Source organism: Xylaria bambusicola (assembly GCF_022495145.1).
Source record: "Xylaria bambusicola strain CBS 139988 unplaced genomic scaffold F5B22scaffold_9, whole genome shotgun sequence".
Taxonomy (NCBI): Eukaryota; Fungi; Ascomycota; class Sordariomycetes; order Xylariales; family Xylariaceae; genus Xylaria; species Xylaria bambusicola.
The window spans coordinates 1854-16408 of NW_025953562.1; the positions used below are offsets into that span (position 1 = coordinate 1854).

Genomic DNA, 14555 nt, shown 5'->3' on the forward strand with positions numbered 1-14555 from the left:
AAAGTAAAGGAACTTTAAATTATATATAAAAATGCTATACATAAAGGTATCTTTACTATACGAAGGCTAACCATTAAGGGGGCTATCTGGATTAAGAACCTTATAATTGTTATAACAGGTACGATATATAATGTTGTCGGTAAATATTAGAAATACATTATTAATTGTAAAGTAACGAAATAAAGGATAACTTGCTAGGTTATAACCTTCGTCAACTAGGCTATATATGCTATGGTAGGCTGAATAGGCTTCCGGAGGTTCGGCAGGGCTATTGACTAGGCTATAGAATAGAACTATCACCCGTACGTCATCCATATAGCTAGCCCAAAGGCTAGGAGCCGTGACTATAATATAATAATAATAAGCTATTAACCTTTTAAAGTTATTTTAAATTAGCTTTATTTATAAATAATAAAATATATATTTATTTATACTTTATATTTTTTATTAAAGCTTTTTAATATTAATAATATTTAAAACATTATAAAAATAATTAATATAATAATATAATAATAAAGGTTACTTTAAAGAAGTTTTAATTAATTATAAAATTAAATAATTTAATTATAATAGCTTTATTTATTATATTTATAATAGGTTTATTAATTAAATAAAAGGTAAAAAATAAAGTTTAATATACTTTTAATATTATTATAATAAAGGAAAAAAGTTAAAAAGGAAAATATATAATAATTTAAAATTATAACCTTTATAATTAATTAAAAAAAGGTATAAAAGTTAAAAAAGCCCTATAAAGTTTTTAAAGGTTAATTTATAACTATTTTAAAATAAAGTTATTAAGCTTAATAATTTAATATAATATAAATTATAAGCTATTTATAATTTATACTTTAATAAAAGTATTAATTATTAAAAAAAGTAATTATAGAAATATATATAAATAATATAAAAATAAAGAAGGGAAAAAAAGAATATTTATATTTATATATATTTATATTTAACGCATCTCCCACTTGACCTGGCCACCCAATTGACCTGGCCACCCCAATAACCTATATAAAATCCTATTATTTCAATCTTTAATAACTTTACGAATACCAATCGTACGATTTAATAATTAGTACCTTTAAATTCGTTAGTTAAAGGGGAATCCAGAGGTATTTTTTATTATTTTTTATAAAATTTATTCAGCGAGATATTAAGCAATACGCTAAAGGGGCGCTAAGTAAGGATTAATTTAGTGCTTACTTTAGCGTATTGCTTAATAACTCCGCGAATATAAGTCATAAAAGTTAGTAAAGAGTACCGTTAAATAGCTCTTTTTATTACGAATCTAATGGTATATCCTATTATTCTATACGATTAGTATTCGCAGAGTTATTAAATTATCACGTGATTAACGCACCGACGTTATTTGTATGGGCTAGGGGGGTGGCCAGGTCAATTGGGTGGCCAGGTCAAGTGGGAGATGCGTTATATAAAAATAATAACTATATAATATATTATAGCTATTATATATTATAATACTTTAATTTTAAAAGCTTTATATTATAAATAGTAATTTAAAAGTAATATTAATAAAACTTTTACCCTTTATAATATCCTATTTTAAAAAACTTAATATTACTTTTATTTATTACTTAATAGTTATAAATAATTTAACTTTTAAAAAGTTTTACTTTATTTATTTTATTTTAATAAGCATCCTTTAAAATATTACCTTTATATTATTTAATATAACTATATAACTTACTTTAAAGTAAGCTACCCTTAAAAGGGAGTTGATTAAGATTTATAGTATTAATTAGTATAAGGATTAAGAAGGAGTGTTAGAAAGGGAAGGCGGTAATACTTGCGTTCCATATATTGGAATGCTAGGAATTTGTATATAAGACCTTTATCCAGCCGGATAACTGTATTGTAACTTAGACTTCTAGATAATCTAATGGGATCACATGTACTACTCTTGACATAGGGCACACCGAGGTTAATAAGCGAGGGGGAAGACGATAGCAAGATTATCCGCTCGACTTACCGTGCCGCCTCTCGTATGAGGCGGGCATATTGCGCGGGCGTGTGAAACAGAAGTAGAGACCTCTAATAAAAACAATTCCGATTGATTCTGGTTCATTTTACACATCGTCTTTAGCCATTCTGGTAGAAAAGTATGAGGTATTACCAAGGAAAATCAACGAACTAAAAATTGTGTTAAGTTTACAAAGAAACCATCAATGGATGCTTGGTTTCTATGGCATCCTATGATTGCTATTGCCATATAACATTTTGCAAGTCTGACCTGAAAGAGGTGGCAAATCGTATGTGAAAGCATGGCAACAGCGCTAAGGATAATAACCGGAATTCATTCGACGTCTTAGAAATAGCACATATGTTATGCTTCTCCAGACTAAGTGGTCTATTTTCTTTAGGTATACAAGTATACTCAGTATTAAGTCTATTCATCCCGATAATGATTTAAGTCAAAGGCGCAGACCCTCTCCAGCCTCGAGCTTGGCCCCTGGCTAGAGAGGAAAGCGTCATATAGATCCATTGCTGTGAGCCACCACTGTCTCTTGTCGGGGTCTCTAAGAACGGACGCAACCTTCGCTTTGCAGCAGACGAATCGCGTAACCATTGCAGGAGAGTCGACCAGGAGCTTGGCTTCCAAGGCTTGATACAGTATAGTATTACTGCCATGGTCTTTCCCAGACTCGACTGCGCGGGCGCGTAAATCGGACAAGGTCCTGCAAGTCGCGTCAGGTGGTGTGCCTGGCTCGGGCAGTGGCATAGGTCCGCCAAAAAAAGATTCCAAGATCTCGCAGCTCTCTTTGGCCATATTGCGCATGACGAGGTTGTAGGCAATTTGGTGAGCGAGCTTTGCAGTGATGGGGGTGATGCCTAAACAATATTTGTCGTGGTGGAAGGTTGGCCTTTCCCTCAAGTAAGTGGCGAGGGCCTGTTGGCTCACATGATCTAGTAGAGTAGGTTTTGGCGAGGCACCAAGTCGAGCGAGTAACTATGGATTAAGACGAGGTCAGCGGGACGCAAGCGAGATGAGATGAGATGAGACGGCGCAGGGTCGGAAGTTTTTACCTTGGGAATGAAGAAAATCGATTTGGCGTTCGATAGTTGTTCAGCCTTCCAGGTTAGCGGCAAGTGATTAGAAGTCCAGCTGGCCTTCTTGTTAAATGGGAGAAAAAGCTTAAAGGATCTTATATCACCACGGTCGCCGTCCCAGTGCCGCGAAAATTCGATGTCCTCGGCCGAGACGGGAAATGAGATATTGTGGGAATGTAGAAGTTGTAGGGCATCGACGAGACTCTCTTCGAGCGCATTGAGATAAGGTAACTGGATGGCAATGGTGTCTTGATAGCAGAGATTTTTTAAGAGGCTCTCAAAGGAGACACGACGGCTAGTTCTCGGCAAGGTGGCATAATCGAATTCGATGCTGCGCTGAAAGTCATCCTGGTGGACGGGGTGGAGGGTGTCATAGGACCGGGTGGGGAGGAGGATCAGCAGTGACAGCTGACAGGTATAGGCTTCTTGGGTACGGCACTGAGAGTTAGCCACCGGGTTAGCCTAGGCTAGGGCACCTCAGGACGGATAGAGAAAACTCACGAGTATTACGTTCCTCTTCCTGCGTGCGCGGCGATGGTTCTGACGCGTCGCCTTTGCTGCAGGTTGGGGGGTGTTGGTACTGCCCCTAGGTGTTGTTCCCACGGTGGCGGTTCTCAAGCGAGATTCACGGGTTTGACGTTTTAATCTCTCTAAGCGGTCCATTGGTTGATGGCGCTCTGATAGTCGGTGAGTCATGCGTACGTCAGGTGTTGATTTGCGTACGAGATGGAATGGATGAGGATGAAAGTAGATATCTATCACGATTTGTGGGAGGCTCCAGTCCCTTAGACGCCAGATGGTGTTTCAGGTATGACAGCTATCGACGTGCTACTGGCTTGTTAAACTATGAATAGGTTATCGTCGAATCGAGTCTGGGCCCGCGCTAACCGACGGATGCGTTATGGGCAGGGTTCGTCAAATGTACTACTAGTATTTTAGTTTAGCTATGTCCCGTGCCGCGCTCAAGGCGGCGTCCCAGAACCTCCAGTCCTGGAGGCTTCCATACCCACACTTCAACATTTGTATGTAAAAACATCACTATAACGACGAGTGCCTTGGCGGAGCTGATATTGAACTGTCTGCAGTTTACTACGTACCTGGGGGCTTATGAATAATGACGGCATAGGGAAGCTAACGCCAAAGGCACTGACTCTCCTATTCTGTGTATACATAGAGGCGACTTCTAGGATGAGATGTCTCAATCTGTAGATCTTCAATCTCGTTTTTCAGGTATGCGAGAATTTTGGTTTCGGGCAATGCGATTCTCCAACTGCCGGTGTGATCTCTGGGTTGAATGTTGAAGGATTGAAGCTGGGGAAACTTCCGATACGGTTTTCTCAATTGATCGAGGACCCCACAAGTAACACTACATTCATCTAGAGTGAGGTCTTTCAGCTGCCGACAAAGAGCATTAATTGCTCGAGCAATGTTGCGGTTGTTATTGAAGGAGTAGTTGTTATTGTTGTTGTTTGAGAGCAGTGAAGCGACTTCTCGTTTAAGTCTGATACTAGGTTCTGTTGGGGGACAGTTGTCCCCGTGACAGCCTGCTAGATGGAATGAGCGCAAGTGAGGCCAGTGTATATCGTCAACTAGTTCTTGAAGAAAGGTAGCAGTGCACATTTTTCTGATTCGGTAGCCGACCTGTCTATTGTTAGTTTCAATCTCGGTCTCCCGGGCTACATCTCGTTCATCCTGGGGCAAAATGCGAAGTTTGAGATTTTTCAGATTCCTCGCGCGTCGGAGCCTTGAGATCAAGTAGCTATGACCCTCGCAGAACCCGCAAAAGAGACCAATTTCGATCGATGTCAAATGCTGGAATGAATCGATGGGTACAGTTGCATACAACAAGCCAGTACCGATAAGTATGGTAAAGCTCCGTACTTGGCACTCAGGATCACAGAGTACAGAGGAGAGCGCCGGCAGGTCAAAATCATAAAACCTGGGGTTTGATCTTCTGCTAGACGTGTACTGCGCTACGCTAATTTCTTCGTCCTTGTAGTGGATTTTTCGTGTCTCATCCATATAACGAACTAAAATAATTCTGAGATTCGGCATTTTCTTGGTTCCTGCTACGAGCCAATGTGACGTCGTAGTCTGTCCGCCTAAGTACCTTAACGGCGCCCAAAATATATCTTCATCGCACGCAGCCAGTAATAGGTGCAATTTGAGTGGGTTGATCGCCTCAAGATCAAGATTCTCCCAAATTATTTTTCTCACATGCCTGGAGAGCGAAGAGCTGCGGGCAACCTTCTCGAATCTATCTCGGTCTTTCTTGAATCGTGAGACGGTGAGAACGAACCTTTCCGGCATGGTGAGGCCAGCTAATGATTTGCAGGTAAGTCTCAAGTTATGCAGGTCCCGTAGAGTTAAGTCAGGGTCTTCGAGAACCATATCCCAGAGCTCAACTGGTAGCCGCATAATGAACGGCTGGGGAAGTATCTTTGGTGGTAACGATTGGGGAATGGGTAAAGACTAGATAGTAAATAGTAATCTGCAGGCAGATCAAATTCTCTAATGAGAAGGCGCTGTTTGAGGTAGGAGTGCTTTGGGCAAAAGTGAGTAGAGCAGTAACCCTCACGACGACCAAACTGCCGGAGAGCTGATTTCTGTATATCGTTAGTCTGACGTAAAAGGCTTCCAAGACTATATATTTACGCAGTCATATACCTTGGCGAAGGCTGCCCTTGTAAAGGCGGATGTGGACCAGCTGGACGTGATGGGTGTTTGAGAAGTTGTGGTGGTGGAGAAAACAAGAGAATAGAGAGAGAAGAAGGAAGAGAAATATACATATGTGTTTATATGGGTAGATAGGTAGCCAGTTGCCCAACGTGGGTACGTACAAAGGATAGTCCGCTCCTGCCTTGAAAATCAACATTGGATGTAATACAAGGTACATACAACCTCACCTCACTTAGGAATTGTAACTTGGAAGGCACTTAAAGAACTAGTAAGCAGAAGAACGTGCCTACTTGATGATGTCGCTGTTGTTTGCGTCGTAAATGGGAAGGTACCTACAAACATGGGTAAATTTTTGGAAAAGCTACCTACGTAGCTAAGGTACTCTGAGCGGAAGTCTTGGAAGTAGCTCACTTTCTTTCTGTGAAGGTAAGACCGAGATAATGGACTATCTGTTGTCAAGTCCATGTAGCATGTTTGGAAGAAGAAGAGGAAGAAGAACTGCTATTAATTATTCCCACTTAAGCAAAGCATCATGCTTAAGGGTAATAACGCTGAGTGAGATTTAGAAACGGGGGGCGTTCAGCAGAGGATATTAGCAGAATAAATCTTAAGAAATATTTAACACTTGGATTTTTGAACGTTGTTGATCAATCCTTACCAGTGGCCATCAACACGCAGTCCTTCCAAGGTATCAGCCCTTGTAAACATGCGCAGTCAAGCCCTGCACTCTGCTGAACTAATTACTGTTCATTTGCTAACATAAACACTACAATCTACTAACCTCTTTGTTGCCAAATCAGAACCGAGTCAGCCGGTGTCTTATTACGTCGGGTAGGTATGTCAATTTCGTAGTTTGGTTGTCTCCTTACCAACACTCCTCTGGCTGCTGACAAAACACCGTTTATTCTAAATGAATGAAGACATTTATAACATCTACCTACTTCATACCATCACTGGGACATGAGCAACAATTCTGCGCCAAGGGGAGTTCTCTCCTGGCTGTTATATCACCGAGCATTCAATAATCATCAAGTCCAGCATCAAAGCTAAAATGAGATAATTAGGAATCACACTCGCACCAGACAAGGAGAATCACTTTCCGGACGGTGAGAAGAAATGGAGTGGTGACTCGTGAGGCCTTGCTCCAAGCTTGTTGCCGCCAGGTGCCCGTGAATTGATAATCGAGAAATCCCATCGATACCATTTTTCTAATCTGTTCCACAAGCTGAGAAGGTATCAAGTTGCAGGTGCTTAACGTTCGCAACGGTCCATCCAGTAAAGTATGGGCAGTCATATCTGAATAATGCTATCATGTATCCTCCGAGCAATATGGAAGAAAGAGCCCTTGAATATGCAAGAATCTGCGTGTTGAATGGTATTCTAGTCTTGTAGATCTATGTGAGATGGTATATGTATATGTCCCTTAAAGACAGACGCTTTTCTAGCAATGAGTCCAAACAAACGCCAGATAATGCTAACCTCTCAATCCAACAACCATGCGACAATCGTCTCCATCCCCATCTTCACATGTAATTATACACACTCATAAGCCATGCCTTCATCTACCAGCCGGAGCCGGGACCAAAATGAGACCCATTCGGCACCGTGCGGTATGCACAGGCCTGCCAGTCGCATCCCTGCTTATAGACTTCCGTCCCCCACCAAGTGAAGCTGTCCATCCAGCCCGGATAAATGAAACCGAAGAATACGACGACGATGCCGAACGCCAAGCCTGAATCCAGTGCCGCGCTAAGTGTCATTGTATACTTCGCCCACCAGGCGTTCGCTCGATTCTTGATCAGATAGTTAAAGATGTAGCAGACCGCCGCCCAAACCGAGAAATTGAGTCCTGTTGCCGGAGGAATCCAGCTGAGCGACCCAAACAGCACCGGGAGGTTGATCTTTCGCACAATGCTGTGCTTCTTGCGACGGCCGTGTAACCATAGTGGGATGGGAGCGATTGCGCCAATCAAGAAGCACCACACCAGCGGCCTGTAGATTGCATCGGGCCCGAAAAATTCCGCTGGCCCAACAACACCCCACAATATCGAGCCGTTGAAGTGAACGCGGGCAATGGGACAGGTGAAGCCGTTGATGGCCGAAGGGGTGCAGATGCCCGGAACGTTCCGAAACATCCAGTTCAACACGGAAATCTGCGTAACCGAGGAGATGATTGTGGCTACCATTTGAACCATGAATAGGATCCTAGGCGGGATCTTCATGTAGTGTCCTAGCTTCAGATCTGCCGCGAATTTGATTCCTTGTGCAGAAGAGATGTATCCGTAGGTCACAAAGACCATATTAGCGACCGGACGCCCTGGGAACACCGCACCGCATATCAGTTGACATATGAGATAGATGCTGCATTGCTGATTTGTCACTGCCATAACAATACCAATAGGTATAAAGAGTATCGAACATATTCCTAGAGCAAGCAGCAGCCCATACCATGGCAAATGAACAGGATAACTAGGACAACTGGCATGAGTCTAGGAGTTTGGAGCTGATTATCAGAGGGCACTTACTATTCCACGACAAAGATACCAATCGCCGTCATGGATATAAATGTCAACAGATACCACCAAATTGGTGCGTCCTTGTACCTCCTCATTAGACGATTGTGAACATCCTCACGGCTAAGTAGATCGTCGATATTCGCGTTGGAGGTTGTTCCGCTGTCGCTTCTTCGGATAGACGCAAACCCATTTCCTTCGTCCCGCAAGGGCTGGTAAGCGTGCTCATTCTCTTCCCCTGCCTCCTTGAGAGACTTCTTCCACTGTGTCCAGATATCTTTCCCGTGCCAGCACGCGGTATGTGTCAGGAGTGATGCTAGACCTGCGAACTGGAGTCCATAGCTAAGTACATAAGTGATAGGCAGGTACACACGGCTGTATTTTGAGTACGCATCCCTGTCAAAGAGGAAATCAGGAGTGAGAATTCTTCCTACGTCGTAAATTTGTCCTCTATTATCGAATACCGAAGCGGAAAGAATGGGCATATAAGATGAGTAAAACAAGTTGCAGTAGTATGCGATTGGGGCGATAACCCACATGACTATCACCAAGCCACCAATGACATTCAAGGAAGCCCAGAAAGGAGTAAGCAAGGGAGAACCAATATATGCAATTTGCGCCCAGTCAAATGTGATTGGAAACAGACCCAGGCCGGAGACAACCCCGAATAAGTTCGCGACCACGACGTTATCTGGAGCAAACCAAGTGATCACGTTGAAGTAACTCAGCGCTGGCATCAACAGCCCCGGGAGGAAATAGAAGACGAAAGCGGAAAGCCAGATGACGAAGAAAAAGTTCCATCTACTAATCTTCCACCCGTTTGCGGGTTCATTTTGCTCCCTGTGGAGTGTGGTGAACATGGCTGCTGACATGAGGGTACCGGGCCATATCATACCGCTTGGGCGGACCAAGAATCTCCTTGCCAAACCAGCAAACGTATAGCCCAGTATTTGTGTGGATAAGGTGAGCAGGAGTTGATAGACTATGCCAACCTCCTGCTTATAGAACTGGGTCTGCTCAACAATGATATCGGTTGCGAATGCAAATCCGAATGAGACATTGCTGCTCACATAGACGCAACTATGTTCTTTCTCGTTCCACGACCCCTGAGCAAGCCAGAGCCGTAGACGTTGTGCGCAACTCCTCTTCTCCTCTCCAAGACTAGGCGAAGACTCGGTGCTCGGGGTCAATATAGAGACACGCGTGCCATCTATGAAGTCCTCCAGAGGGTCATCAGGTCGTTTGAGCGTATAATCCCATAAGAGACCCAAGGGGTGTACAAGAAGCAGGGCTATGACAGGTGTAATCGCAACGCTGGGGTATCGTAAAGAGAAAAAGAGATTGGTTGAAGATCCAAGAATCGAGAACAGACAGGACAAAATCCACATGCGAGGGGTGTTGATAGACAGGGTGACATTATCGGTTGGAGCGACTGAAGCGCGAACTTGGGGATAAATCGAATTATCGGGGGGATCCTCGTCTTGTGCCACATCAGTGGCATTACCATCCTCCTCGCCACTTGCGCTCCCTTTGACGGTAGAGCTGTCTGAATTATTATCAGACAAGATATCATTTAAAACGGGGTTGTCGGATACGCCGAAGCGGCCTTCTAGACCACCCACGACAGTCGAGGCCCTGTTGATCTGTTCCGACTGGCTCCTTCGTCTTCGACTTACTGAAGACGTGCTCGTACAGAAAGTCGAGGAGTGAATTGTACTAGCGATGGATTGGCGTCGTCTCTCCGAAGTTATCTCAGTGCTATCCCTATTCAGTAGGGCAGCTGTAGGAGAATGATGGTTACCATCGCTGTCTGTATCGAGGGTAACGGGGGCCGCGCCATATGACCCTGTGCCAAAGCCTGGCGAGGAGCGCAATAGCAGGGGTGCTTTGGACATGATCACGTTAGGATCATGGGCATCTGACAGCGAGCTCGCCTCGTCTGGAGAACGGGATATATGAGAAGCATCGCTCGAGATGGGAAGAGCGGGGTGTGTTATATTACCGGTAGCGGCTGTGGTTGTGGGCTTGGATGGGCTCGAGACATCAGAGATCCGAGAGAGAGCTTCCGTTGGAACTGGTGTTGGACTGCAGTTAGAGGTCGGCGAATGACAGCTACTGTATGTTGAGACTCGGCGTGGGGGCTTGAACAGATCAAGCAGCTGTGGTGGAGCTTGAGGGGGGTGGTTGAACAACAGGAAAACGGAATTGGCTAACCTAGAGGAATGGGCCGTATACGTTGCGGATGGATCGCCTTAAGAGGGACGCCTTGACTATTTCGGGGATCCAGGTCAAAGGGTGGAGGCGATGAACAGGAAGAAGAAAGTACATGGCATGAATCATGACGGCCTTTTGCCCTTGTAGGAGTAGTCGACGAAGCGCGAGGCATTAGTCGGCATGGGCCCGTATTAATACAGAAAGCGAGGTGGACCCTGGAGTCGAATTAATGGGAAAAAAGTTAAATAAATCATACAACAGCCGTGGAAAGTACAGCGCTCGCAGGGCTAGGCAGGGAAGATGGCGGGCGCTATTGATCAGATAGGTAGGCAAATGGTAGAATATTGTAAATGCCCGAGGTAAGACGAGCTGAGCCGGGCTGATAAGCACTGTCTACACACCATCCACACGAAGGCCGAATATCGAAGTGACGAGTCCATGTTGCTCGTTTAATTCTTACTGCCCAGGGTGGGTAGCTGAATAAGAATTTAGCGATGTGCGGTCCGAGGCTCACTCGGTAACGAGACCGATGAACGGACGTCATACCTATGTGCTAGGATGGATAGTGGATGAATCCTTGTCATTGCCAGTACTGGTATTTGTGTTACGAAGCGCAAAGTCGAAGATTGATTAGATTGATGGATTAGATAAAAGCGCGATCACGAAAATTCGACAGCAGCAAGCTCCACGATCGGATCCAGCCAATGCCCAAAGCCCAAGGTCAGTTATCCGCATATGTAATGCAGGACAGGTCATGGTGTTATTCGGTTGTTAAGCGGTAAGTACATCTCGAAAATTGAGCCAAGGTACTCTCCATACTGGTACTACCAGGGACCCAGTAGATTAGGTACGTGGTTGTAGGCTAGAAAAAGGGACCTAGTCAGGTATCTACGCTAGCAGGGACCTTGAAACTACACCTATTATAGTATAGTTTCTAGACCCCTGCGAGCAGAGATACTTTTGCTATCCTTCGAGTGACTTACGACTAACTTTTAAAAACCTTGGGATTAAAACTATCGCTAAGCTTAAGCTATATTAATAGCTCTTCATATATCTTATATTGGAAGGCCTTGATATAATATATATAAGTAGGTTACGGAAGTATATAAAGCTATTAGAGAAGATTAACTACGAAGAAGCGTTGTGAAGCAGTCATTTGGGCTAATCGACTACTGAATATAGCGTAGAGTGCAGTTTCTATGCGAATTGCCTATGTATCTTACTTCACTTTATGACCCAGTTGTCTGAAGTGCTAAGGCTGACCTGGGCCCATAATACCTGACTAGGGACCTTTAACAGGGGGGTAGGAGAGTACCTAGTTAGGTACTTGACCGATTTTGGCAGGGACGTCTCCTTTAGGTAGAGTAGTGTAGACTCTAAGTGGCAGATAGAAGTAGATCTAGGTATTTATCCCACTATCCTATGTATTGCCGCAGCTTCCTAAGTACTTATGTACCTATGTATTCGGAAGTGCACTACACCTACGGAGGAAACTACTACCACAGGATCCACGATGTTACCTCCTCTAGAAAAAAATCCCACATACGCACCAATGTAAGTACCTACATATGCGAGTGTAGTAGGGTATAATACAATCTATGTGTCAAAACTTCACCCAATGCTCTTCTGTAGAGTGGTTCAGTTACAACATTGGAACCGATAGCACTCACCCTACCTACTGCAACGTGATGCTGTCTGTAGCTTAGTTTAGCTACACTCTACGGCGAATTCCAAGCCTGAACCATATTGTAATCTAGGGATTTCTCGAACCCAGGTCTCTTTTCTACTACTGCTTTATCAAGAGGCAAGTAGTACCTGTACTAGACCGGTGTACCTGCCAATACTTGTCACGCGCACGGAGTGTGATACCGGTACCACTTACAGGTCTCCGTGTTACCGCCGGCCCTTGCCTCCCTCGAAGTACCTGCAGCCACACATTGAAGCCATCCACTGCTTGTCCTCCGACTGATCTGATAAGAACAGGCCGCACATACTGTACATCTACACCGGTAGGTTTACCGAGATGATGATTAACGAAAAGAAAACCATACCTACAGCTGTGGCCATTGTGAATACTTACTTCTGGTCTAGCAGGTAACGCTGTCGGGAGACGTGAGGTTGCAGCCGGAGATCCACATCAGCATCGGACATCATCCCATTCACCCACCCAACTCCCTCATCCGCCCTGGTCTGTCACTGCTTAAGTACACGGGATACACCGAGCATGCCGGACGACCAACAGCGCCAACCCCCCGAAATGAACTCTTCGACACTACATGTGGCCAAGACTCGCCTGCGTTCGCTCATGAAACAGAGACTTTCCACCCTCTCGCCAGATGTCATAACAGCCCAGAGTAAGCCAGTCCGACCCCGCACGACATCGGCGGAGCCACCCTCTCTAAATCACATCGCCACGGTCTAGGTAATGCTGCCTTCGATGCCCTGTCGAGGTTCAAGCCATATCAGGATGCCAAATCGCTAGGCGTCTATCTCTCCATGCCCGGTTGTGAGCTTCAAACCGACTCTATCGTCAGACATGCCCTGGCCTCCGGAAAGCGGGTTTTCGTACCTTACCTTCACAAGTCTGGTCTACCTCCGGGAGAAGGGCCTATGCGACTGATGGATATGGTAAGTCTGAGGGACGTTGAAGACTACGAGTCCCTGCAGAGGGATAAGTGGGGCATTCCGAGCGTTGACGGTGCCACCGTTCACGAACGACAGCGCAGCATAGGTGAGCTGGGCGGGGAGAGTGCCACGGATGCATCGCTCGATCTAATCCTCATGCCCGGCGTCGCGTTTGACTTTGACCCCGAGACCGGCGCCATGCGAAGGCTCGGTCATGGCAAAGGTTTCTACGACTATTTCCTACACCGCTATGCGCTGGCTGTCCGGACCGAGAAAACTTCAGCGCCATCTCGTGATGGTTCATCTGTATTGCTATATGCTCTCGCCCTCAAAGAACAGCTTCTCTCTCCAACCTCCGGGGAGGCTGTCCCCGTTGGACCCCATGATCAGCCCTTAGATGGCATCGTCCTGGGCGATGGCCAAATTAAACAGTCTATTAGCAACAGCATAGACTAGAACAAGTATGCTAATTATTCACTTGTGCCATGTCATTCAACCTAGACCCTGTCATTTCATCGAGACATCCGCCGTGGAGGGCTATGCCGTCCCGATATAGCACGGCGTGAGAAAACCTTCTTTTGTTATGAGGGATATGCGTCGTCTTGAGTTATCTTTTGTCTTATTTGACTTCTTGAATCAAGGACACGTTGTCGCCCTTTAATAGAATTTGTCCTGGAAATTAAAAGATTAGCCCTTGCTCTCCCTATTGCCTAGAATTTCCAGAATGGACGAACCCAGCTCTCTTCTCTTCTCCTCGGGATTTGTCTTGGTGACTTGCTTGACCTCGACCGCATCGTCTATAACCAGGTTCATAAACTCGTCGAAACCCTGTGACACAACACGCGTAAGCTCACTGTCCAACATTGGGAAATTCAAATTCGGGCTGAAGGCGCAGGTTCAACCCACCCTGATCTTTCCCTCGATGCGAATTGACAACTGCTCGTATAGCCAGATCTTGACGGGCGCGTGAGTCTGTAGGAGCTTGAAGATGAAGTTGATAGGCGGTAGTAGGACCTTGCGCCCACCACCTCCACGGCCTGTCATCTTGTGCGAAAAAAAGTCAAGTCGGCGGTCGATACGACTGGATTGGGTCCTGGGAAGGAAATTGCGAACGGCTACTGGTGATTGGAGTACAGCTGTTGGTTTGTTTGGACGTGCAGTTGGTGGGAGGTGGTCAAGGGCGTGTCGTGTCGATGCTCGATTCCGAGATTTGGCAAGGCTGTTCGTTCGACTTTGCCTGGAGGGTTAGTTCTAAATGTACCTACCTACTGAGAACGCTGCCACGGCGCATTAGCAGGTGTGTTAGTTACCTAAGTAAGGCAGCTTTGGGGCTCTTAGCAGCCTACTTAGGTACCTACTTACACAGTAGGTACAGTGCTTTAGAAGAGTCCTAGAAGCTGATAGCTGACTCATCGAAACAGCTCCAGCCACTCGAATAGTGGAATCCAA

The 14555-nt window shown here is 45.0% G+C and overlaps 5 protein-coding genes across 5 annotated transcripts; 1 reads left to right on the top strand and 4 right to left on the bottom strand.

Annotated features, from left to right (window-relative positions):
- Nucleotides 1–2413: 2413 nt before the first annotated feature.
- On the bottom strand, nt 2414–3738 carry F5B22DRAFT_643908 (uncharacterized protein; the record flags this gene model as incomplete). Its single annotated transcript, XM_047978346.1, has 3 exons — nt 2414–2974; nt 3052–3513; nt 3577–3738. The coding sequence occupies 3 exons, from the start codon at nt 3736–3738 to the stop codon at nt 2414–2416; spliced, it is 1185 nt and encodes a 394-aa protein (XP_047833194.1).
- Nucleotides 3739–4034: 296 nt separating this feature from the next.
- F5B22DRAFT_662332 (uncharacterized protein) lies at nt 4035–5493 on the bottom strand (the record flags this gene model as incomplete). Its single annotated transcript, XM_047980433.1, has 1 exon — nt 4035–5493. The coding sequence occupies one exon, from the start codon at nt 5491–5493 to the stop codon at nt 4231–4233; it is 1263 nt and encodes a 420-aa protein (XP_047833195.1). The 3' UTR covers nt 4035–4230.
- Nucleotides 5494–7017: 1524 nt separating this feature from the next.
- F5B22DRAFT_596097 (OPT-domain-containing protein) lies at nt 7018–11239 on the bottom strand. The gene is made up of 4 exons (XM_047974195.1): nt 11028–11239; nt 10482–10957; nt 8280–10341; nt 7018–8223 (listed from the first exon to the last, which is right to left on the bottom strand). The coding sequence occupies exons 2-4, from the start codon at nt 10651–10653 to the stop codon at nt 7317–7319; spliced, it is 3141 nt and encodes a 1046-aa protein (XP_047833196.1). The 5' UTR covers nt 10654–10957; nt 11028–11239; the 3' UTR covers nt 7018–7316.
- A 1499-nt stretch (nt 11240–12738) lies between these two features.
- Nucleotides 12739–13562, top strand: F5B22DRAFT_634612 (5-formyltetrahydrofolate cyclo-ligase; the record flags this gene model as incomplete). Its single annotated transcript, XM_047977004.1, has 2 exons — nt 12739–12835; nt 12904–13562. The coding sequence occupies 2 exons, from the start codon at nt 12739–12741 to the stop codon at nt 13560–13562; spliced, it is 756 nt and encodes a 251-aa protein (XP_047833197.1).
- An 81-nt stretch (nt 13563–13643) lies between these two features.
- Nucleotides 13644–14279, bottom strand: F5B22DRAFT_565144 (small nuclear ribonucleoprotein E). Its single transcript, XM_047973089.1, has 3 exons — nt 14013–14279; nt 13841–13934; nt 13644–13778 (listed from the first exon to the last, which is right to left on the bottom strand). Exons 1-3 carry the CDS (start codon nt 14148–14150, stop codon nt 13726–13728), a joined length of 285 nt encoding a protein of 94 aa, XP_047833198.1. The 5' UTR covers nt 14151–14279; the 3' UTR covers nt 13644–13725.
- Between the last annotated feature and the right edge of the window lie 276 nt (nt 14280–14555).